Source organism: Papaver somniferum, chromosome 6 (genome assembly GCF_003573695.1).
Source record: "Papaver somniferum cultivar HN1 chromosome 6, ASM357369v1, whole genome shotgun sequence".
In the NCBI taxonomy this organism is placed as follows: domain Eukaryota; kingdom Viridiplantae; phylum Streptophyta; class Magnoliopsida; order Ranunculales; family Papaveraceae; genus Papaver; species Papaver somniferum.
This window is the reverse complement of record NC_039363.1, coordinates 30,665,815-30,690,419: the sequence shown is the minus strand read 5'-3', so window position 1 is coordinate 30,690,419 and position 24,605 is coordinate 30,665,815. Positions and strand designations below refer to the sequence as shown.

Genomic DNA, 24,605 nt, shown 5'->3' with positions numbered 1-24,605 from the left:
TGTCCACAAAAAACTTGTTGCCGGCTGATAACAGATCAAATCTCAGGAGTTCTGAAGCCGCGGATCAAAGTCCAGCGTTGAATACTTCTTTCAACTTTAAAGCTGTTTTCGATGATATTACAGGATTAACAGGAATTGGTGTATGTATATTAGGCCCAGCAGGAGAAACTATTGGCAGGAAAACCAGAGGGGTCGGGGTCCATGGAAGAGAAGAGGGGGACTGCTTAGCGGCTCAGGATGCTCTGGACTGGGCTTCTCAACTCAATTGCAAAGCTTCCAACTTAATGGGAAGTAACAAAAATATCATCAAAGTCATGCAAGGAGGAACAAGAAGTACAAGCTGGAGGACTAATAAAAATCTAGATAATTTACTTTTGAGTCTAAACTCTTTTGAACATGTTATTTGTAAACTATTGAGCATAGCAACTCTTCTGATCTACAAAGACTATGCCTAGTCGGTTTAAGATCACAAAGTCCACAAGTGTGGGAGGCTGATATCCTTACTACCTTTTGTCAATAAACTCTTAAAAAAAGGTGGAGGATATCCCAGAGTTACTTGGTCGGATTTTGTGAGATTTTCTCGATCTTAATGGTTGGTACCAGCATGTTATATCCATACAAGGGATGGTAAGTGGTTGAGGTTCAAAGAAATAGGCGTGTGGCGTGACTTGGTTGAAAACATCTTCGGTGAGAAAGACTCGGGATTTCTAGTTATATTTGAGCAAAACTACAAGGAAAGAAAAAGCGCTATAAAAAGAAAGCAAAACCAAAGAAGAAAAGAAAAGAGGAGTCCAAAAGGAGCGAAGCCACAATTTGTTCATTGTATTGTTTGGTGCTCTGCTTGTTTGAAGTACAAGTGTTTTGGTTTTACTTAGTTCAAGTATTTTTTGTGAAAAACCAATTAAAATTTGCATTCTCCAGTGCAAAGATACATCTTCTCTCTTGATTTTTAATTGTGTTTTACAAGTTCCAATGCAATGATAGGTCCTTATCTTGTGCATGGATGTACAAGATAACAAACCCTAGTGATACTACATAAACAACAAAATTACAAAAGAATACTTGTCAACAACACTAGACATATTTTTTAGAGCAAAACACTAAAGACATGTAATTAGAGAATATAACTTGGAAGAAAAAATGGGAATACATTGCATTTTACAAACACGTGGGGTGGTATTGAGGATAGTATATACATCTCACAAGACATCTAATCATATACGAAACCCTGGGCAGGCAAGAAATACCAAAAAATTAACCTAAAAAAAACAAATAACAATAAAAGAACAAAATATGAACAACTCCCACAGATGGTGAAGACCATCAAAGCTCTGAAAGAATGGCTGGGATGTAATGAGAAAGCTCAGCCGTAAGGGATTGAAACCCATTTACTAACTGTGTGTGGAAGTCTTGATCTTCTTCCCCGATCAACCTGAAGTGTACCCTTATTGCTCGCTTACAAACTGCCATGAATTCAAGAAGTGCAGCAATAAGTTGCTGCAATTCCTGTGACCGCAACCTAGTTGCAGGCTCACCAGACAAAAAAGCTGTGCACACACTCAAGACTCCACTGTTCACCTGCATACCCCCAACAATATCTATTTTCAGATCCCATGTCATTGGATTCTTGCAATTGTTTAATATTTTCATGCAGAAAAGCATTAAACGGCTTTGAGGATGAGATGTTTGGAAACTCCAATAATACATACCTGAACTGCAACACTGCCCTGGAGTATCCTTTGTAAACTTTGGAGGCGTGGGAGTTGATCCCCTTCAGAGCTACGTGGCTCTTCCAGCTCATTACGCAATGCACCTGTCCTAGTTTCAATCATCCCAATAGCATTTTCTACTGGTGAAAACTCAAGTGACTCAGATTTAACGACCAAGAGCCGATTCACTAGCGCTGGAAATGAACCTTCTGTTTGCAGTACAGTACGGCGCTTCCATTGGTCTTCCAATCCACCTTGGGTTTTACCATTTTTGGTAAATGGGGTATCAAACAAGAAGTGATCAAACACACGTGCACGCATGCTTCCGGGTAAAAGAGAGAAGATTCTCTCTCTTCTACTGCCCAGATCTTCGTCTTCCATAATAGGGTCGGCAGCAGTGATCTGCAAATGGCAAACTCCAGGTTGCAACTCATCTGCTTTAACTTGTCTAGAATCAGGAATTATGTTCAGGGTGTGGTTGCTGTCCATCCGAGACTCATATATGTGACTAAGCTTCTCCATTATGTCCCCTAGCCGCACATCTCGAGGTTCTCTGTATACATATTCCTTTCTATCAAGCTTCCCGAACTGATCGCCATAGAACCCAACACGGTAGTATGTTGCATCGGTGAAAGGGATGGGACTGGATTCCTGTTCAAGAATCGATTCATAAATGCTAGTTAAGGAGGTGTGACATTTTGCAAGCTGACCAAATGCCCTCCTGCTTTTATAAACAGGAATTATCAGCTCCTGAATACTCGCACAGAAATGATAGAGTTCGGCTTGAGAGAAAAGCTTATTGGCAAGCTGAAGGTATTTCACAGCGGAGTCAACTGTGAGTTTAGATGCACCATAACCCTCTACTTCGGCTGCAGAAGACTCTGCAGTTATCTCATTGCTGACCATAGGACAGATTTTGCGCAATGCAGCCACATGATCTCTAGTCCATACAGCATCATTTCTTCCAACAAGAGCCTTCAGAAAAACTTTATGTTAGATTCCTGTTAAAATTAATTACTCAAGACCTAATTATAGCATTTAACACTTTTGTGAATATAAGTAAGAGTTGTTGTCTTTTCAAGGTGAATTAAGTTCACTGTGTTAGATCAGAAAACAAACAGACGAGTAATTGGATCTCTTAATATGATAACTTATCAATCAACTATACTAACCTGCATAATTACACCAGCAACAGCGACTGCACATTGGGCAGCTTCAGCCCAAGATTGCATTTCTTGATGTGCATCACATAAATGCAACAGCCACATTATATGAAGATCTGGAACAGGAGCATATGCAATTGCAAGTCTATAGAAGGTCTCAGCTGCTGCATATCTATCCACACTCACCACAGTAGCCTGGAAAATTAAAAATCAAAGATAGTTACCTTTTACAGAACATAATAGAGCCCCGGTATTTACGTTCTTGTTTCCAAAATGAAATTGTAGTTTCACTATTTGCTGGAGACCAAGTGTGGAAAATACATGTGATACAGAAACTTACCACGAGAGCATGTTCCAGGCTCGCATCAAGGGCCTGAAGGAGACTATTGGACAGATATTTTACCTCTGACCATGACCACCTATCCTCTGCCGAATTTTCGGGAACTGCTCTGAGAATACTCTCAGCCAGCCCACACTCTCTCAATAAGTCAAGACTTCTATCTTCATCAGCCATTTCCTCCATGGACTTCCTAAGACGACGAGCTTCCCCACTCTCTTCGAGTGATCCATCAGGTTTCATTTGACTTACTTGTACTTCAGACATTAACTCAGACAAGGTAATTGTCAACATTACTCTCAACCTTGTTGTATGCATAAAATAAAAGAAGGAACTCTGCAACAAACAACTAAAAGTCAGAAGATATCACAATGATCGGCACAATCATGAAAAGTCAGAAGTAAGAATCTCACCCTGATAAGTACTTGTAGCCCGGTTACTGCTCTTTTCCTTATACTATCGTTACGAAAAACTGCAAGCCGGAGAAGATGGAAAGCAACCTGCTTTAAAAACCGATCGTTTTCCCTCGCCATTAATGTTGCTCCATGAAGACTAAAGACACTATTGAATACAGGAACCAACGCTTTCCAAAAAGCAAGAGGCTGACTTTGTGAAAAGAAGCTAACAAATAATGATGTGACGCAATCTAATTTCCCATAATCTGTAGAAATACTATGAGATGCTGCAGCTGTGGAAAACTTCTCGGTTACTTCTAAAACCTGGAGACTGACAGCAGCACTCAAGTTTTCTTCCCAGAGTTCCTGAATATTATGTAGCTTGAACATCAGATTGGACCAAAAAGTAAAACGAAGGCCTTTTCACAGATTAGAAGAGACGTACCAGCCTTTGCCTTAATATTGGGTGCAATGACTCCCTTAGTGCACGGGTTGATGTTCCAATCCTTGAAGACTGAGCCTGGGCAAGGGCTTCTCTCAGTGAATATGGTTGGCTTGGGGAACTTAGTTGGGGACTGACTCTCTGCCACAAATACCCATTCTCTGGCGTTGTCTGGGACTGCGTGGAAGATGTTCAGGATAAAAGTTTCAGAAACCTAAAAGAGGTACAATAAAGGATATTTCTACAGAATGATGCTGTAATCAAGGAGAAATCCTAGAATAGATTTCAAAACCAGTTACTTGCTGGACCCAGGAATGATTATAACTACAGCACTTACTCCATCCAAATATAACAAAACTTAGCTAGGAAGATATATCCAGAAATTAATGCAGAATCATTTATGGATATAAGTAGATATCCAATTTTCCTCAGAGTAACAAGAATGGAATTCCATATACACGTCAGGGGATCATAAGAAACAGATGCAAACTAGAGACAAAAGGATCATACTCTAACGTCTTGACGTGATGCCTCAGTCAAATAGTTGTTTATTGCAGGCGAAAGCCTATCTGAGTATTTGGGGGAGCCAGATCCCTCTCCATCCGGGCTGCGAGAACTACATCCCATAAGCATGCTATCAGCTGGTCTTTTATGCTGCAAAATATATAAAATTAAAATCAAATACATAAGGTATCTTGGAAGAAGACATAATATGGAAAATCTGGACTAACAGACAGACCAAAATACATATGAGATCAGGATCCACTGTACCCCGATTTAAAAATACAAGCAAAATTCATGAACATGCTTTTATAACTGAATAGTCAAAACACTAGACCAAGAGGTAGGACATCTTTCTGAGTACGCGACATATAGATTGTCAGTGTCCCTATACCCGATAACCACACTTATTTTGTCCAAATATACTTAAACAGCTGCATATTTAAGCAACTACAGCCCTATTTATCGGACAACTAGAGATTCAAGAAACAGTTGATGGATGCAGTTAATTGATGGCCACCAAAACAGTTGATGTGAAGACAATTACTGAAAAGGAGAAGATGAGAAGGCATACAACAGTAGATGAGTTGACATCTGGAATGATTACAATTACAAATCCCAAGATACGATTATATTTTAACAAAGTAACAACTTAAGGTAGGTTTGAACCTCAAAAAGAACAAGGCACTCCTCCAGGAGTTTAAAAAACAGTCTGGTACGAGCGATGCTTTGTTGCCAAGCTTTGACAAGAGATGCATCATCCAGATTTCGTACAATTTGCATCACGACAATCAATACTTCACGTTTTTCAATAGCATTTAAGTTGTAAAAGACAGGCATTTCATCTAGGATCTGCAAGCATTATACCACAGAGAATGAGGATCAAACAATTAAATACAAAACTTATTGATGAATGCTAATCAGAGTAATAGTACTATCCTTTAATTGAATAATCAAACAAAATAGTCATGAAAGTACATGACAAGTTTTGTGGAAGTTTCAGAATTAATCCCTTGCCATATGAGTTAAAGCTATGTAACATGTGTGTGGTAATCTTTATGATTTTTTTATTTTTTTTTATAAGTGGTAATCTTTATGAAAACAATCTTATAACTATATCAAGTAAGAGGGAGGATCCATGGACACTCTTAGATAGACAAGGTCAGACAAGATTTGCGCCATTTTTTCCGCAAAACCCAAACGACAATGAATTGAAGTATAATATTTTGATGATATATTCCTCTTATAAGACTCTATATTCCTACAGAAAATGAATGTAATTCAAGATAGCAAACCTCACCATCTATCGATCTTAATTTCAACCGTTAACTTTATATTATAGAATAAAGTAATAAAGTTTTATACATCAAGAGTCAGTAAGTATAAACAGAACTTATCAGTGTCCAACAGCTGAGTTGGTCAGACACTTGGTGGTTGTACCAAGAGGCCTGAGGTTTGAATCACTTGATGAGCAGATGGTTCAAAATCGTTTATCAAAACCAACATAATGTACCTATTTCTTGGTCAAATAATTGTTCAAGAATCACTAGGACCAGTAGTGGAGAATGTTGTGATACTTAGGAACAGATCAGATGCATGCTGATGGGAATTCTAATGTACCTAATTTTACTTCACAGGGGCCCTGCAAGTAATTTCCAGAATCAGTAAATCCAGGATCCGTACCAGCTTTGAGATGGGGATTGCAGAAGACAACGTAATGAAAACTCTCAAAAGGACACTATCCTTGCGTTTATGCAACTTTATCCAGAAGGGTCCTCCTAGACAAGATCGGTATTTCAGAATTTGCCACCATCTCAATTCTGATGGTTTCCAATGATAACTGTGTATATTATATCAGATTTTTCCAGAAGTTCAAATTCTGCAGTTGCATGACTAGGTAGTATGTACTGTTATGAATCTAAATTAAAGACACCTTGCTATTATGCTTAGAGAAAATCATAGCAATAAAGAGATAACAGAGTTATGAAAAGTTGAAAGCAGGAAGTATTATTACTGATGCTGTATACCTGTCCAATAAGTGGAAAATATAGCTGCGCAATGTATAATTTATCCTCGGGCTTCTGGTATCGAGCATCAAACTCATGCTTGCAAGTGAGAACAACCAAGATCCTAGCCGCCTACAGACATAAGAAATGGAAGTTATTGGTACTAGACTTAAGTCAATGAGAGAAACCATACGAGACAGCAAACTCAAGAACAAATGGAACAAGTAAAAGAAATGACAATGAAGGTATTCATTAGAGATTTGATAAATGATACAAGCAACTCACTTTAGCTCGTTGACATATATCATCATGATCCCAGGTAAGGAAAAGTTCCTGTATTAAAACTGATGCAAGATAGTTCCTGCAAGAATTAACCAAGTACTTTAATACAGAGAAAGTCCATAACCCCCCACTCACCTGAGGAAACATGGAGAAGGCAGAATATAAACACTGCCTGTGTCAGACAGGAGAGTTTAGGAGAAGGTAACTAGATATAAAAGTACATGTGTAACATGTAACATAAATACTGGACATATTTACTAGCCATTGTAAGTTTCCCTAGCCCTACGGACATAAAACGACAGATTAATGTTATCAGTGCACATGTTAACAAAATAGTAAGACAACAAACTCAAAATATATACATGCATGTACCTTAACATTCCAAAGACAGATACAGTTTTGGGGAAGAGCTTATCAGCAAGTGTAAAAGAAGGTATAAAGAAAGCCAGTTTGAAGAACATCAACATATAATATGTACAATATACTTTCCACACTACAAATCAGTGGATCTAGATGAACTGAAATTGACAGATTATGTCATATGACCAAGTGTAGTTAACACAAAAATATTGTATTAGTATCTTTAAATCACGAAAGTTGATATTAGGCACCTATCTGAAGGATCCCTGCCAGGCATCTCAATGAAAAGATCATGATCACATATTATCTGCAAAAAAGTAAGCTTGCACTCATGCAAAACTGATTGACAGACCCCAGAGAACTTGTCCATGTAAAGCGACACCTGTAGAAAGGAAACGAAATTTTATTACCTTGAAACGAGATAAAACTACAAGAGGAACTTTAGCCTCTCCAGAAGGTATTGTAATAAGTCAAACATACATTCTACAATGGTTTCCATCAGGACTTGTTATACTTATTCCTAACAGTAAGGATGCCTACTCTACCAATCCAATACAACGAAATTAATGAAGGTTATGGTCAAATATGTTCTGAAAGTTGAGATAGTATCATCAGAGATAGGATTTCATATCTCATCAGGCAAAGTTCTGAATGGTGAAAAGCATATGGTTTAACGTTTCGTTTACATTTTGGAGAAAAAGGTCATAATTGAGTGGCTCCAACAAGAAGCACAAGTTTTAGCTCGAGTAGCTTGACCCAGACAGCTAAGTCATTGAACCTTGTTGACAAAGACAAATAATATGAAAACAAACCTCATACAATTTACAACATACATCTTGCACATCAGAATCGCTAAAGAAGACATGCGATGCAAAAGATGGCCTTCACTTCTGACCTATAAAGCAGTAGAAATGGGCAATAATTTTTGGATTGCCTATCATGACAACACCAAATACAGTCATGTGTTGCAGACAGAATATCAACCTTTCAACCCCGGAGTTCCAGATAAAAGTAAAGTCAACCCACCAGTTCAAAGACTTGACGAGGCTCAATAATTGATAGAAGATCATAACAAAAAAAAGCTAAACTGCTGTTCAAGCGTTTTGCCAAGCTTAATCCCTTCTTGCATCGCTCATGCACCTCCGTAAGAAGGCAATCATACAACTGCATGATACATCTGAATACACCCTCCTTCAACTGCAATGGCGGGACATCTTCACCTGAAGCATAGTTAACCAAAAAGTTGCACAAACAAAAAAATTATACATTTTACTGCAGCATCGGCAAAGTAACAAAACAGAAGTCGCACATTCTAGGTGTATATTGAATCAATGTGATTTAAATAGCACTGTAGCCACAAGCTTCAACTATTTGCTAACCTAGAGGAAGAGAATGGTAGAAATGACGGTTTTGCTCCAGTGCCATGGATTTTACAATTAGCTCCAGAAAAAACCAAGTCATTGCCAGCACATCATCATAAACTGGTCCAACACGATAGCCTTTTGCCTGCATCAGATAGGTCAAATATAAACAAAATAAATGTAAATTTGCACTACTTGTGGAGTTTGCCAAGAAGAGTAAAGGAGCCTAAGCATGTAAAGAAGCTTCCCTTAGCACACTGGATTTCACAATCTACGAAATAGGTAGAACATGAGTAACATATTGCAGATTCTAACAATCAATTCTTACAGAACATTTTTAATATTATAAGCTGTGAGTAAGAAATTCTATGTACCTTTCACAACATTCAAACATGATTATATGTATATATATATATATATATATATATATATATATATATATATATATATCAGCAAAAGTTCCAGATTTAGCATACTAAAATTTGATGCTTCTCACGTCTTACACTGAAAGATTTCTGAAATTTCTCAATTTCTAACATTCCCAGATTTCCATTAGCAACAACAATCTCTAATAATAAATAGTGCTAACTATTACATCAACTCTTGGACCTTAATTGCATCACCCAGATTCGTGGCAGAATTCAAGTTTTGCATGTCCGTGTCCTTCACAACATCATATCTAGATGTCTACATAATTGGATGGACTTTTTGAGCTTGTGATGATTTGATAATGAAGAAGCTCCCAAGGAAAATGGAAAAGTAAAAGCAAACCCAGGGTGCATCTTTCTAACTTTACCTTACTGCGAGCTAGACTTCCCCACACTGTGGACAGGCCCGGATAAACAGGTGACTGGCGACCGCCAAAATCATCAAATGCATAATCGACATAGTTGACAAGAAATCGATTTCTTTCCGCGCCATCTGATGATTCCTGTTGCACCCTGTAAAATGCCTTTCCGTAAATTAAATGAAATTCACTAGCCAATGCCCACCACTTGTGTGTGCATAATTAAAATTACAGAAAGCAGAATAACACTCCACGAAAGGGACCAGTCACTGAAGAGACCTATTGATTCGCAATAGCCCGAAAAAAAGGCCAAGGAGTATTTGCATGACTCCTAAGTTGCCAACACGTGGCGAAGTGCTTAATGTTGATAGGACCACAAGAAAAGAGAATTCTTACCACTTTAAACAAAATAGTGCTCTCTGCCCTTAAGATTCTATGATGAGGTAGGTCAAAAAATATTAGCCTCCAAACGCATCGCAAAACGAGAGAGGGACGTCGCAAGCATTAGCTCAGAATCTAACAAAGTTAAATTGCTTCTCCGTCACACAGAATTACTGTAATTTGCTGGTATATATCATATGTTATCTAACAAGAATCCTCCACTTTCTCGATTCACTTCATGTCAGAAACGGACAGTGTCTGATGTTTTGAGGACACTTAAGCAGGTATTCGCACATGGTATTGTTAAAATATGTGTATGTATATTGTGTGCACTGCTTAGATCTCAAAATGGATAAATGTTAATGTCATGCATCATGTATATCCAGCAGCTTAGACCTCAAAACAAAGAAGTAACTTATGACTGATGTGGCACAGAACTATTAAGACAACTACATATGCAGGTCTTTTGTTTTTCTCAGTGTTTCTGCTCATTCTAGCCCATCTGGACCACCCTAATTAGTGTTCGACCCACGTAGGTGTATCATTGTTATCATAGGCTACATCTACGTTCCTGGAAAACCTACTTCTAACAACCAATGACTTCTGTTACCATACCCAATTGGACGATCTATTAGTTTATAGTCTGAAAGACACAGAACTACTGTATGGTCAATCATAATAATGGAACACCAACCAAAAACGGTTCGAACAGCTCCTCTGCTATATGATAAAGAATGATACACAACATGAAACAATGCAGTAAACACGATTAAGAATCATACCGAGTTAAAATATTGACCATAGCTCGAAAGGCTGCAACCTGGAAACAATTAAATCCGACCCTCTGAGATTCCAAGTTTTAAAGTAGCTATTTGAACACAAAAACTTTGAAGCATATTGAAACAAAAGACTATAGACAACAAGAGTCAGAGCAATATTTGCTCACCGACCTGAAGGGTTTCACCACCATCACCTATAAGGTGAAGAAGCATATTCAGTATGGGCTGCAGAAACTGCAGCAGCGCACATGAATCAACATTTTTCAGACTGTTGATTGCCTGCATAAAAGCATCGCATACATCCTTATTAAGAAACTCCAAAACAGACAAAAAACACGACTCGTCATGGTTTCACCACAACTAAGTTATTCTTAAAAACATAAACAACTAGACACTATGTTATATATGTTATAACTCTACGCATGCCAGTACTGTATGACTGATAAAGTGAAAGGAGAATTTTAAAAGCACGAAAATGACCAAAAGCCGGCCTTCTGCACCTTCTCATGTGTGACAAAACTCGGGGTAGTCTTCTACACTAACTAATAGTGTAGGCTATTGAAATTAAATTATATACTGAGTTGATGATAAAGATAAGTATTGTATAAACCACTTGAACGCATGAATATATTCCATAACTTTCGAATAAGTACCTCAAGAAGCTCAGACCCCCAAGGAGGACTTGTTCGGAGTGTATGCCTATCGTATTCAAGAAAAAAATCTCTAATACGCTCGTTAATTGGAAACAAAGAGGAACATAGTCTTAACCGCAATCTAAATACAGTTTTCCCGTCTTCCAGGAAATCCAGCCTCTCCTGTAAAACAATCGGATTCAAATTGCTCATTAGATACTCAATTCCAAAGGAACAATTTGTCAAACTACTAAGTAAGAACATCAAGACAGCAGACCCATTCACAGTAGTTTGGCTTTGCTTCCCTCATTCTAGAATGTTAGCAGTTCTTGGATGCATCTATGAAAGTATAGACTGTCTGCTCAAAACAAGAAAACTGTTCCGTAGGCTACCAAATGGATCGCTAGGGGGTATGAGACTACAAGAGTGCTCCTATATATTATAATAAACAGATATGTTTCTCTATTTTTGAATTTATTCCACTTTTTACCTTGGCACCATCTTGCAGATAATGAGGAACAAGTTCTTTCATAATTGGTAAGGAAACTTCAGATCGCATCCTGAAGTCAAACATAAGAATACGATTATCACTGATTCATCAAGCCATCACATAGGTATCAACAAAATTCACTGTGAAATAGCAAATTCGTGAACCTTTTCAGCGAAAAAAGAAAAGAAACGAAATAGACCCAATTGATGAAAATATGATATATATTTTATCCAATTATCCTAGAAGCAGAACCAAATGATAAGACTGCTAGTACCAAAAATATATTAGGACTTCGACACGAATTTGTACATGTAACATGGAAACAAATAATATTGGGTCATGATGTGTTATAGAAGTCTTCTTGGCAAAGTCATGTAATTATACAATGCAACGTCATTGAAATACAATTGCAGGTAAGGTTCTGAGCTGGGGGGATGCAATTTGACTATATTAAATCATACAAACCCGATATTTCCATGGCAATTTCAAAAAGGATGAATTTAAAAATAGACATGAATATGCATATGATGTGTGAGGACTACAAATGATGACATAGTCCATTCAGATTATTTATCAACTATCAACCCTAGTTACTAGAATTAATATCTAGGTTTACAACTCGGTACTCCACGTAGATAGATCTAATAAAATAATTAGAGCTTAAATAGATCTCCAATAGATAAACATCAAAAAAATTATCATGTCTGACATTTAAGTATACTTGTAGTAGTTACTAACACCATAAATATTGATAAGGGCATGTGTAACTTAATTAAAGGTATCACATACTGAGCATGTACTGTCAGTGGAAGGGCAGCATATCCAATCACCACCTGCAAATTTAAACACGTACAAGAAATTGAAAAGTAAAGTTAACAACTCAAACTTTACAATAGATAAACAATCTCCAATTTATTAAAAACAAGAAGAAAAAACAGAGTTAGACTACTAAAGCAGATATAACGAGCTTGGAAGATCTAAAACTGCCTAAAACTTATTACAGATTGCTGAAGTTAAGACATAAACTGAAGCGACAACCTAGATCGCTTAGGACTATTGAGTATTAGAGTAACAAAATCATGACTTACAGGCTTTGGAGCTTCGAGTTTTGTTTGAAGGTCAACATGAAAGAAAGTAAATAGGAGATGCTGCTGAGGTGTGAAAATGGCAGGAAGGCAAATTTTAATCTCGTCATGGTAACAGGCAACTCTGACCCCAACAGCAACTTGTGTGTGGGCAGATTTCTGGAGTGGTTCTCCTGAATTCCTTGGATAAATTGCCTGTACAAAGAACATCAATGCAAATTTATGGGAATCTTCATATTGTGAAGGCAGATTACTTGCGAAGTTTTAAAAGGAAAATTACCTCCAAAGACTGTTTGCGCGGATCAGCATCATCTTTTTTCAGCTCAACACGTATAAACAAGTTCCTTTTCCGGCCCAAACTGACAGTTAACGGATATATATACAGACAGTGAAGAAGTTGTGTAAAAGGTTCGCTTCTTATCATTGTACGGAAGTCAAAAGCTTGGAACTGCCAGTACAAAACATGTGCTCATCAATCAGAAGATGTTATTCATACCAACTAATATGTACAAAACTACGGCTTGAAAATCATCACCTTGATTCAACTTACATTATCCATATAGCAACAAATAAGATATATTAAATGTAGATTTCTTTATTTGGAAAAGATATAGTTTTTTATAACATTTCCATTACAAGCTATCAGGACTAACTTCAGTTTATTATTTTATTGATATGCCAGAACAATCAAGAATCCAATTATTTGAGAGAATTTCAACCATTTGGGCAGGAACTGATGATTTTCATAACCCGGGTAGGTGAAGAACAAATAACCAGTGAGCTTAGAGACCATGAGAAATATGATTGCTCTAATGAGTTTGCTCCATGATATGAATATTGATCAGATTGTAACTTCCTAATCAGATATATCAGAGAATAGAGTAAGGGTTTAGTACTCACATCATCAGAACTGAAATCGGCAGTACTACCAAGAACATTTGAACCATTTCTATGTATGTGTTTTCCGTTGTGGAAGGAATTGCCATTATGTGGTCCATCACTGCTGCTCAGACCCTTAATAGCAGCAGAATCAACAAAACGATCCCCGGCATCAACGCAATCATTGGTCACACTTCCACTTTCTGAAATATTGTCAAACTCAACCCGGCTGACCTGAATCTTTTCGATCTCTAGTTTTAGTACGCCTTTCACGGGTTTATGGACCTTTCGTTTAGGATCCTAAGTAAAAAATGTAAGTACATATTACTCATACAATGTTAACTTAAGCTTTTTCACACTAGATATACCATATATATAGCAAAGAAAAAGTTCCAGTTAATTCACTCAGAGAGCAGTTGATATGCAACAACCCATCGAGTGGAATTCATAGTTTACACATAAGAAAGAGCAAGTGCACTTGTCTAATCAACTTTCCTACATGGAATAGAAAATTGGCTGAAAATTCCACAACAAGAAACAGGAAGTGCTACACTCCTAGCAAGATCAGAAACAAGTATTGCCCACCTGAAGGGAGTCCTCTGTATAGCTTTCTTTAACTTTATTTAGGTTTGATATTTCGACAATGAAAGAACTCCCGTCAGAAGACCTAGCCAGCTTCCCGTCTAAGCCAATCTTAGTGGCAGGTTCAGCAATACTATCAAAGGAACCAGATCCAGATATACCAGGAGCAAGTGGACTGCTGGGGGAGGCAGCACCACCAGAAGAAGAAGCAATGTTGTTATCGAACAGTGGAACCATAGCCCAAGAGAAAGATTCCCGATAAGGCATGATCCGAGACCATACGTGAAGTTTCTGTTTTTCTCTTTCGGTCAAGTGAACCTGTTAATAGTATAGTAACCATGGAATGAGATCTTACACAGAATCCCTAATTACTTAACAAAAAACTAAACAACAAAAAATCCTTGAACAAAAGAGAATGACTGTGGCCGGTATAAATGCAAAAATTGAACTAGCATGTAGTTTCCAAAGTTCAACATGTTGCATTTCATGGTTTACGCAGCAATCTATGTTTAGCTTAAGTTCATATCTAATTAGTTTAGCTTAAGGTTGCCTTCGCTTAGTTTAGTTTTAAATTTTAAATTAAGGTTGAGTAATACCTAAGGTGACATGGAAAGGTTGGATGACACGTGGCCATTGGCTTAGACTCTCTCCTAACATTTTATCCATAGTTCTAAGCCCGAGGAAATAGAAGTCCAAGTCAAAACCTTAAGTGAGACTAAACGTTATTTCTATTTTCTTCTTGCTAATTCCATAAAGATTATTAGAAATGTTTCTGCTATGTTTGATGCTTGTTACCATGGTGTTTATGATGGTGTGTTCTATCTCCACAAAATTCTGATTAAGGGTAATATCTGTTGTCATTGAGTATGTTGTATAAACCACGTCAGAGATCAGTATTACAGCTGTTGAACATGTTAATAACAGGTATGAATCTTTTATCAGCGGAAGGTAAACTATTATCATGTTCAGATCTAAGTGATGATGATTCAGGAGCTGAAATTCTCATATGTACAGCTCTTATCAACAAAGACCCAGGTGATCAGATATCAATCTAGACTGTAGCATGAAACACTGAACCGCAAATGTTCCTTAGTGGCTCAGTTCATCATTTTTCAAATACAGGGGTAACAGAGAATCTGAAGTTAAAACTATAAAGATTACAGGAACGTTAGGGAATCAGAATTCAAATATACCCAAACAGGTACCAACTGTACTTAAAAACAAAATAACTTGATGTGCTTCAACTTACTGGATCCTTGCGTGAATACACAGAAGGGGTGACTCCGCCTTCTTCTGTGGCGGGCTTCTCTAACTGTATAAGCAGGCAAACTGATGTTGATGGGGAATCCAAAGAGAAAATACCCCGATGCTCAGAAAAAAGTCTACCCTGTTGTATGACAAAATGAAAATGTTATGCAGTTGGAAGAAAAAAAAATTAAGGGCATGACACACATTTAATGCATGGACACGCAACCGAGATCCTAAAAGGAATGTGTATGGCAAACAATCATATAATGCAGCCAGAGCTTACATCCTGCAATTCAGCCGGTAGCACATGAAAATAGAAATCCTCCGATAATTTTTCTCTCCTTTCCCTATTATATAAGCAGATTGTACCATAGAATGGCTCTACAATATAAGCAGGAACAGAGTTAGATCCACACATGGTTAGTAAAAGGCATTTAAAAAAATTTAGTCTTAACAAGGAAGATCAGAAACCTCAAGATATTCATGTCCACATTTTGAAAAAAAGGTAATAACCATTATCATCGAAGACTGAAGTCAACTAATTACAGGCATGAATACAGTATAATTTGATTTACCATGACAATGTACAGTTTCAGAAAAGAATTTCTTATGTTTCTGTGGTTTCTGATGTATTAACAGTTGATGTGTTGTGTTTTTTACTTTATTCTGAAGTGTGTACCAAAGAAACTAAAATTACATAGTTACAAGCTCTGAGTCATAACTAAACTGATATCATAAAACCAAGATTAGTTTGTACACGGGAACCATGCAATCACAAAGCGAAAGTTTTGATCCTTTATAGTTTACAATACTAATCAACAGTTACCCACAATAAATACATTTCAAATGTGATTGAATAAAATTATTTCTATTCTATGTCCTACTACAAGTGACTGTAAAAGTTGAACAACAAACAAGTTAAAATTCTCAAGTTAAGAAATCCAGGATCTAAGATAGAACACACAGAGGGTGAAGTTTCAGATAATTAGCAAACAGGAAGCAAAAGCAAAAATCAAATGGATCAAAAGAAGACAAAACAAGCTCCATTGATAGCTACCCATAGCATTAGCATTAGCATGAGCATGAGCAGTCAAAACCTTCGTGATTGAAGCACAAAATCCAAGGTCTGTTATTAAAGGTCAACCCTCATGCACCGGGCAACCATTTTTATATACTGGTTAAGGGTACTTAGCTTGGAATAACAAATGACCCGAAATAACAGGATAACCCAATATTAGTACATTTATGAACAGACTCACCGACTAGCCCTGCTTGGAATGACAAGGACAAAATCTTCACTGAAATCTTCAACCCACTGAGATAAAGAAAAGAGCATCAGTAACGAAAAATAATAATGAAGTACAGTAGCAGAGTCTAGCAAACATAAAGAGTACCAAGAGCTAACTGTGTATCGATCAAATAAACGATTTAGGTCATAGTCAAAGGTTAAACCTGCCAGATTGTGTCTTAGTTTCTGGCGTCCTTTGCCCAATTATCATTGACCTCTCGGTTTCCCAATCGAAAGCTGGCTCATAAGCAGGCAATGGAGATTCACCGAAATGCTGCGACATATATTCATTGAATAAAAACATTAAATGGAAATTTACTATAATGACAATGGAAAGTTAAGCACACTGCTCAAAGACCATGACACACGTGATTGAACTGAAATTTCCACCCTAGGAACTAGAGCATTTTTTTTGAATACACTGGTTAAATCATGATCTATAAAAGGCAAAAGAAAGTCGTGCCTTTTTGTTCCTACAACTTTACTTGCTGTATAAGAATACATAAGTCATATCTCCCAGCAATCGCAATAAGGGCTACAATTTCAGAACATCCAAAACAAAATAAAGAATCCTCCCATGTGAAAATTATGAGACTCAAATATTGCAAGATCTCTGGATACTAACGTGTAGTTCAATCCATCTTCCATTAATTTCAACTATATCTTGGCCTCCTTCAAATGTAACTGTGGCCATTTCGAACTATGCAGTCACCCAGATATCATATCATACTGCAGTTCCAGAAGTCATACAATGAAACTAGAAAAGTGGGCGTGCTTATGTTGTTGGTATCCATGAAACTAACCCAACTATCATTGAACATCTTACAAATATGAGCATTTAGGAGAAAGTGACATAATTTCACGAAAGTTAAATAAGAAAATACAGAAGCATTCACCAAAAACAAGTTTTCGAATTGAGAAGTAATCTGCAGAGACGACTATGAAATGCAACACTTCTAGCACGTATATGAATGAAATTAGGTACGCTACTCACGCTCTACTACAAGAAAACCAAGAGTTCCGCTTCTGTCTCACCTTTAAAACATGTGAGAATGAGATGTCAGCTGTAATAACCTCTAACGATTGCCTTCCTGAAGTACTAGGGACGTCATCATCAGTAGCATCTTCGGTAGCAGAATGCCTTGCACTTGCAAGACGCATCTCTGCAGCCAGATAGTAAGTAAGAGGAAATACAAAGGACACATATTTATTCTTCTAACTCATTGTTTTATTTGTTATTCATCTTTTATTCTTTTTAAAGAAAGGAAGATACTGGGGATCTGCCCAAGTCACAACAAACGTCAACTAAGTTTGCATCCACGGAAGCATTAACTGATCACCATGTACCTATCTGCTGAATTTATTAATAAGATTATTGAAAAGGAAACTAGAGAAGATTCTTCCATTAATTATAAGAGGAGAACATGTTACACATTCATGCAGAAGTTCAATCGCATATATTACGAACTCCCTTTCAGAAGGCAAAAGATATTTTAGAGGCACAAACCATTGAACCTAAGTTCTTTGATCACCTAGTTTAATGCACCGGTAATTCCGATCGCGGATTCTAGGTTAAATTTTCAGAAATGACACTTGCACCCCATGTCTCCTTACCCGTCTCGATGTCAGTATCAGTCCCTTCAAAAACTTGATTTTGAAATGAAATAGGAGCAATGCTTTCATAGTGCCCATACTTGCTTTCATCCTTCACCCAATCAGCTTTGTAGCAATGAACCAATTCATTCAGATGTGGCCACTGCTCCAAGTTTTCATTCAGCTGTTAACAGAAAACATATGTTGAATTTAGTAGAGAGAACAGGAACTTTTTTGCTTTTTGATTTTCAATACCTTCAGGTTCAATAACTATATCGGTATACAATGACAGAGGCTGACAGTAAAGCACAAACTTGTAATTAATCTGAGAGAGTGTCACTTGAAGCAGAATTGAGCTGTTTGCACATATGTATCCTTGCATATGGTCGGCATATTGTTCTATGCGTCAGGATATGCATGAAATTGGTCGGTGACTATGTTTGCACATATGGTACGACTATGAGGATGAAGAAAGTCCAGCAAGGTATTTGTGTGTATACAAGCGATTGACTCATAAGTTATGAAGATGAATGCCAAGGTTGTTCTTGCATGTGTTTATGATGATGTAATTCGTACAAGTGTGTTTTGGACATATTTTATTGATTAGCATGAAGGGCTTGTGCAGATACATGTTTATCAAATTTAACTGATACATACACAAACAGTTTTGATTCCCAGAAGTAGATCTTGGTAGTTGTTTTCTGTAAATGTGAATGTAAAATATATACTAACTAATCTGCATAAGTCATAGATATTGAAATTGAGTTATCCATCTTCTCTCTTTTGTTGCCCATGTACCTTTATAACAGGCTTAATTTTCAGTCAGTAGGAATTAGCTTTTAAGACAGGTTCTGTGTAGGCCACGAAGTTAACTACCATATTTGTGTGTGTGTTTCAGGGTCTCGGAGGCAGAACACGAAAAGTAAAACGTCAATTGTCAACACAAAGATCACCAATCCCAAATACTGAGTTATTTACTTGACAGCATTTCCTTAAAGTCTCTGAGATGAATGAAATATTAAACCTTCGGTGACAATAAACAAGGGTGATCAAGAGTGCTGCCAAATTTATAATCACGCTAAAAAACCAAATTCTTGAACTAAAGGCTGAACCATTCGATTACAGTTGATAATAAATTTACCAGTGGATCCAACTCCAAATTCCCAAGAAGAGAATGCCGTGGGAGTTTTCTAAAGCGCTGTCCATTAGATGATAATTCGTCCATCATCTGCAACTAAAATCCAACCCAGAAAAATGAGTACTACATATGAGCATTATTCGTGAGAAATAAGCAGAACTTAACGTTTACACCCACAAATTGCTACAATGACACCAAAAAAAAAAAAAAAAAAACGCTACAATAATGCAGCAGTGCTGGATGTCACTCTTTCGCAGCATTAAATACAAATAAATAAGACACAGTGCAACATACAGTTCTGGGACTTTAGTGCACTACAAATAGTTTAAAGGAAAAGAGGCATCATTTTACTAATACCAAAAGCAACGAAGCGCAAAGGTAATAAGAAGAAGAATCTGAATAAACTGAGGTGTGATATAACCCATATGTTATGCCAACCAAGTATGGAAAATGCATGGAAGATTCTATACCTCTTTCCTTTCAAGAGTCGAAGACCGTGTCGTTTTCATGCTGTTTATTTTTGTGGTTACTTTTGCTTACATGTTACGAACATTCTCTAGTGATATTTCATATGACGGTGCCCATCCCATGAAGTGTCCTGATCTTAACTTGATTATGTTTCGCTCATATTTCCAAAAATGCAGCGAAAATGCATAACTTTGCAGCATTTGAGTTTCAAAAAATGTTACCTAAAATCTCTAACTTAGATAAAGTTTTCATACGAAAGGTAGGCAATGAACTGCTTTTAACTTCTAATTTGTACTGTTAAAGCAAGAGACCAAAAATATCCCATGTGAAAAATTCTGTGTTCATAGAGTTTGAAGGAGTCCCGTGAAACTCATATCTACCAGAGAACGTACTAATCAGAAGATTGGATCACTTAATATAATCACAGGAAACATAGAAACCAAAACTTTAGATTATTATTGCCATTCGATCCAGTTAGTATGCATTCACTGCAAAGAAAGTTACATTAGAGACTATTTGATACATAGGTTTTTTGAATACTATATACAGTTTGTAGAGCTAGAGCTTGAAGTTCCTGAATAGTTACTTTCTTCTCAGTATGTCCTTATACACTGTTCACTCACCTTTCCTTGATACAATGGCAATCACTAAATTCATTATTTGGCCAAAAAACAAAATGCTGCTGTAAGGACAGTAGAAAATAGAATAATCGTTTCTGAAATAGAACATAAAAAACTCTATTTTATCCACATTATTAATCCCTGGAAACCCACCAGACCAAACATGTAAACTAACAACATGCAAGCTGGTTAGAGAAGTGCTTCATTAGGAGTCGTTCAACTACTTTCCCCTACTCCGGGAAAAAAGATGCAGACCTAAAATACTTCAATAATAACTTAATGTCACTCAAAAATAAACGAACCTCATATAATTCACTTTCTTTTACTAGTTTCTTAATAAGATCCAGTCAATTTAATCTCCAATGATAGTGTTAAAGTACAATGTAACAACAGTGAAATCAGAACAAAAAGAACACAAATTCACAGCACAACAATTAAAAGAACACAGAAAAGGGGAAGAAAAAAATGAAATCTATAACTCCAACAATAAAAAGAGAACGAACCTTTTGGTGTCAGGAAAGAAGAGTTGGTTCGTTTAGGGCATAAAAACAAAGCAGATCGAAAATGAAACCCTAGAAACCATCATTCGGAGTGAAATAATTCAAACCTAAAAACATCACTCCAGTCTCACTCATAACCACCCTTTTGTTGAGTTACAGAAGTGGAAATGAAGTTGGGAGTAAATGGAATGATTTAAGTTAAAGATTGTTGAGTTACATAAGCACTGTTACTACTACTGCTCTGATGATGATGATGATAAAAAGAGGAAGATGAGAAAAGGGAATTAGTTGAGCATTATACTTGAAGAGAAAGGAAAACTTGGATGGATAAATTTTATTTTTCTTCAATACTTTTTGACTACTACTACTAGAAGTGAGTGGATTGAGCTGTAATACCTTGTAGCTCCAGCAAAATCTCAGTTCCATAAACGCACTCTCTCTCTACCCGATAATGAAGTGAGTTGTTTTAGGAGGGTAACTGTGTGTCTTTTTGTTTTCTTTTTTATGGTTCAGCATAATGTCATTCAAAAGTCCCATCGTTTTGAACTTAATTACCAAATACCCCTTCCGAAGTCATTTTCATACGGTACGGTACCGATATCATATCCGAAAGTGCCCGGTTGGATGTGATTGATTCCTGTTAAGGACAAATATCCAAAGATATAAATAGTGCCACACGAGGAAAGAAATAGAGAAAGTAGAGAGATAAAGAAGAATTCTGTGTATAGAAACGGGAGAACACAACCTCTATTTATATAGGCTAGACACAAGGGTATTCCGATAATAAATGGGATTTATCCTAGATCTAATGTTCAAGGATATAAATCTACCTGCGCAGACCATTTTCACTGGCAAGTGTTACATCTCCACGAAAAGAGTTATTGGTTATTGGTGGTGTTGTTGTCGTTTTGCTTTATCTTATAAAAAATGTGTTTCGCGAAATCCGATGGCTATGCATGAGCCTTCCACAGCGATCGACGGCTCCCATTCATTTTGAAGTGTGGAAAAGTGCAACAGACAAATCCCGGCTGAGAATGCACCCATTTTCTACTCCCTAATCCGACGTATGTGAGTCATTCAGGCATAAATTCTACCGGATCAAAGCTTATTTTTGCAACCGTTACTTCATTTATTGTCCGTTACTAATTAAAATCACCATTGAAAGCCATTAACCACCCATTACGCCTCATTTATATCAATCCTATGGTTTCTGAAACGCTCGATCTAATGTTCAAGGATATAAATCTACCTGCGCAGACCATTTTCACTGGCAAGTGTTACATCTCCACGAAAAGAGTTATTGGTTATTGGTGCTGTTGTTGTCGTTTTGCTTTATCTTAAAGGTACGTGTCGGGTTCCTCTAACTCATTACCGCTGTTTTTTTTGTTTTTTTTTGCTTCTTTTTTTGATACCTTTGGTTTCACCATTTTATGAGTTGTTGTTAACATCTAACTATGGTATTTTCTCTGAAATAATCACCCAACTCAAACAAATACGTTGTTCCATGTTTCCCTGCTCAAAGATGAATAATATGTATTTTCCTATCAAGTAAAGATCGTTCAAACTTAATGCACCGGTTAGTTTTACTTTAGTTTTATTGTAACGTGTTCGATGAAATGACTCAAAGAAACGTCTACTGTTTTGAAAATATATTGATGGGGTCGTATGACCATCATCTCATTGGCAGAAACTTTATATTTTAGGTTGCAGAATCCGCACTCATCTTCGATTTTATTTATTTTTACTTATTTTTTATGGGATGAGGTTTAGTGAATAAACTTTGATGTTCTTTTTGGTTGACAGGGAACAATACTTGGTGTAGTAGAAAGGGGAAAAATCAATGATTCTATAGACAGGTTTGAGTTTTGAATCATATATTTGTCTTCTTAACTTTTTCCTTTCCAATTAAACTTTTTTTGGTTGGTTTAGTACATGGGTGCTTTAAATTATATTATGAAACCGAGTTTCTATTATTTTATATAGAAACTCTAGGTATAAAATAGATTTCATTGTTTGGTGAGGCAGTCAAGATAGCACCAAATAAATAGATTTCATTGTTTGGTGAGGCAGTCAAGATAGCACCAAAGAAGGGAGCAAAATAGACATGATTGCATTAGAGATAGGATTGGTGGGTTGAATAATTTAGGGTAGCAGTTTTAAGTACCAGAAGGAAATATTTCAAGTCATTACCACATTCCGATATCATAGATGGTTCTAATGAAAGGGTAGAGGACAGTGAAGTTACTTTCTTAAATTCAGATTCAGACAATATGGTTTCAGGTATCATAGGAGGATAGTTAATTTAATACAACAACAATGTGAATTAACTGGATAGATACACTATATTATTATCTCCAAGGTGCTGCGACTAAAGATCAATAGTTTAGAGTTACAGTTGCAATGCTATGGCTGTGGTTATTCATCTCCAAGTTCAATTTTTTAAGTAATTATCTCATTTGAAAGAGTTTCTTCTAAAGAAAAGGATCTCAAGTACTGATTTGTGTATAGTTATATTTGGCTATGGAAATGCCACTAAAACAATTATATGCAGTTATATGTTTAGCCACATACTGAGAAAGATACTGCAATTATGTAACCAAGAGATATAATTTGTACTAATCTTGGAGATATTTTTCCTGCCGATACGTACCTTCTTGAAGGCGGCCCATCAAAAGCGATCATGTAAATATTACTGATTTGGTTAGAGAAACGCCCCCTTAGATTTCCATTTCAAGCAATAATAGCTATTTTTATTCCTATATTTTAATTCTTTTACATAGAATTGATATTTAATGTAATCTACATTTGTTGGGGAATCTCTTACAGTGACAAAGAAGGAAGTAGAGATGAAGTTTATTTCATATGCGATGTGCATTTAGAGTAAGTGTGTTTTCTTTGGGGGCCGAAAGTATTATCTAGGGTTAATGACTATCACATTCCCTTTGTATATTAGAACTATTTGTGATTTTACATACATGCATGTTGTAGGCTTGGATCTGTAAGTAGTTCTTTTTTTCTTTTTCTTTTTGTGAATTTTGGCCTTTAATGGTTTCAGTTTCCGTACTTTTGTTCTTGCAGAACTTTGGAGCTGATTTATGTTCTCAAGGGAGTAACATGGATTTAAACCAATGCATATGCATGTTGTAGGCTTGGATCTGTAGGTAGTTTGTTTTTTTTTGTGAATTTTGGCCTTTAATGGTTTCAGTTTTTGTACTTTTATTCTTGCAGGACTTTGGAGCTGATTTATGTTCTCAAGGGAGTAACATGGATTTCCTGTTGATTAAAACTGACTTCTATAAGATAGGATTATGTGGCAGAAGTAGTGATTTTTAGCAAGGATGATACATGACGAGTTATAAGGTATTGGGGAATTCATAAAATGTTGTTTTTGACTATTACTTCGAACAAACATATTAAATTGATTATATTGGTAGTTGGAGCCCAATGCTCGGAATTGCTTGAAAGATTCTGAACCATTGCACCTAATGTAATTTTCAAATATGTTCCATTGTTAATGAATATGAATACTTTCACAAGCTATAAATCATTTATGATGCATCCTTATATTAAGTTTATGAT

At 36.5% G+C, this 24,605-nt stretch overlaps 1 protein-coding gene across 3 annotated transcripts; it reads right to left on the bottom strand.

The window, feature by feature from the left end:
* Nucleotides 1-1,090: 1,090 nt before the first annotated feature.
* LOC113287243 (guanine nucleotide exchange factor SPIKE 1-like) lies at nucleotides 1,091-21,493 on the bottom strand. 3 transcript variants are annotated; one of them, XM_026535924.1, is made up of 31 exons: nucleotides 21,423-21,493; nucleotides 19,442-19,534; nucleotides 18,322-18,484; nucleotides 17,743-17,870; nucleotides 16,872-16,981; nucleotides 16,679-16,734; nucleotides 15,703-15,800; nucleotides 15,421-15,558; nucleotides 14,175-14,489; nucleotides 13,611-13,889; nucleotides 12,991-13,158; nucleotides 12,714-12,905; nucleotides 12,415-12,458; nucleotides 11,626-11,695; nucleotides 11,157-11,318; nucleotides 10,675-10,782; nucleotides 10,507-10,544; nucleotides 9,353-9,497; nucleotides 8,575-8,701; nucleotides 8,222-8,415; nucleotides 7,447-7,577; nucleotides 6,839-6,914; nucleotides 6,575-6,685; nucleotides 5,217-5,399; nucleotides 4,557-4,700; nucleotides 4,050-4,223; nucleotides 3,623-3,970; nucleotides 3,213-3,545; nucleotides 2,882-3,067; nucleotides 1,710-2,684; nucleotides 1,091-1,578 (listed from the first exon to the last, which is right to left on the bottom strand). In XM_026535924.1, the coding sequence occupies exons 1-31, from the start codon at nucleotides 21,450-21,452 to the stop codon at nucleotides 1,324-1,326; spliced, it is 5,574 nt and encodes a 1,857-aa protein (XP_026391709.1). In that variant the 5' UTR covers nucleotides 21,453-21,493; the 3' UTR covers nucleotides 1,091-1,323. The 3 variants fall into 3 exon arrangements, with proteins under 3 accessions (XP_026391709.1, XP_026391710.1, XP_026391711.1); XM_026535925.1 differs by having other exon boundaries at nucleotides 21,030-21,487; XM_026535926.1 differs by having other exon boundaries at nucleotides 19,442-19,528; nucleotides 21,030-21,487.
* Between the last annotated feature and the right edge of the window lie 3,112 nt (nucleotides 21,494-24,605).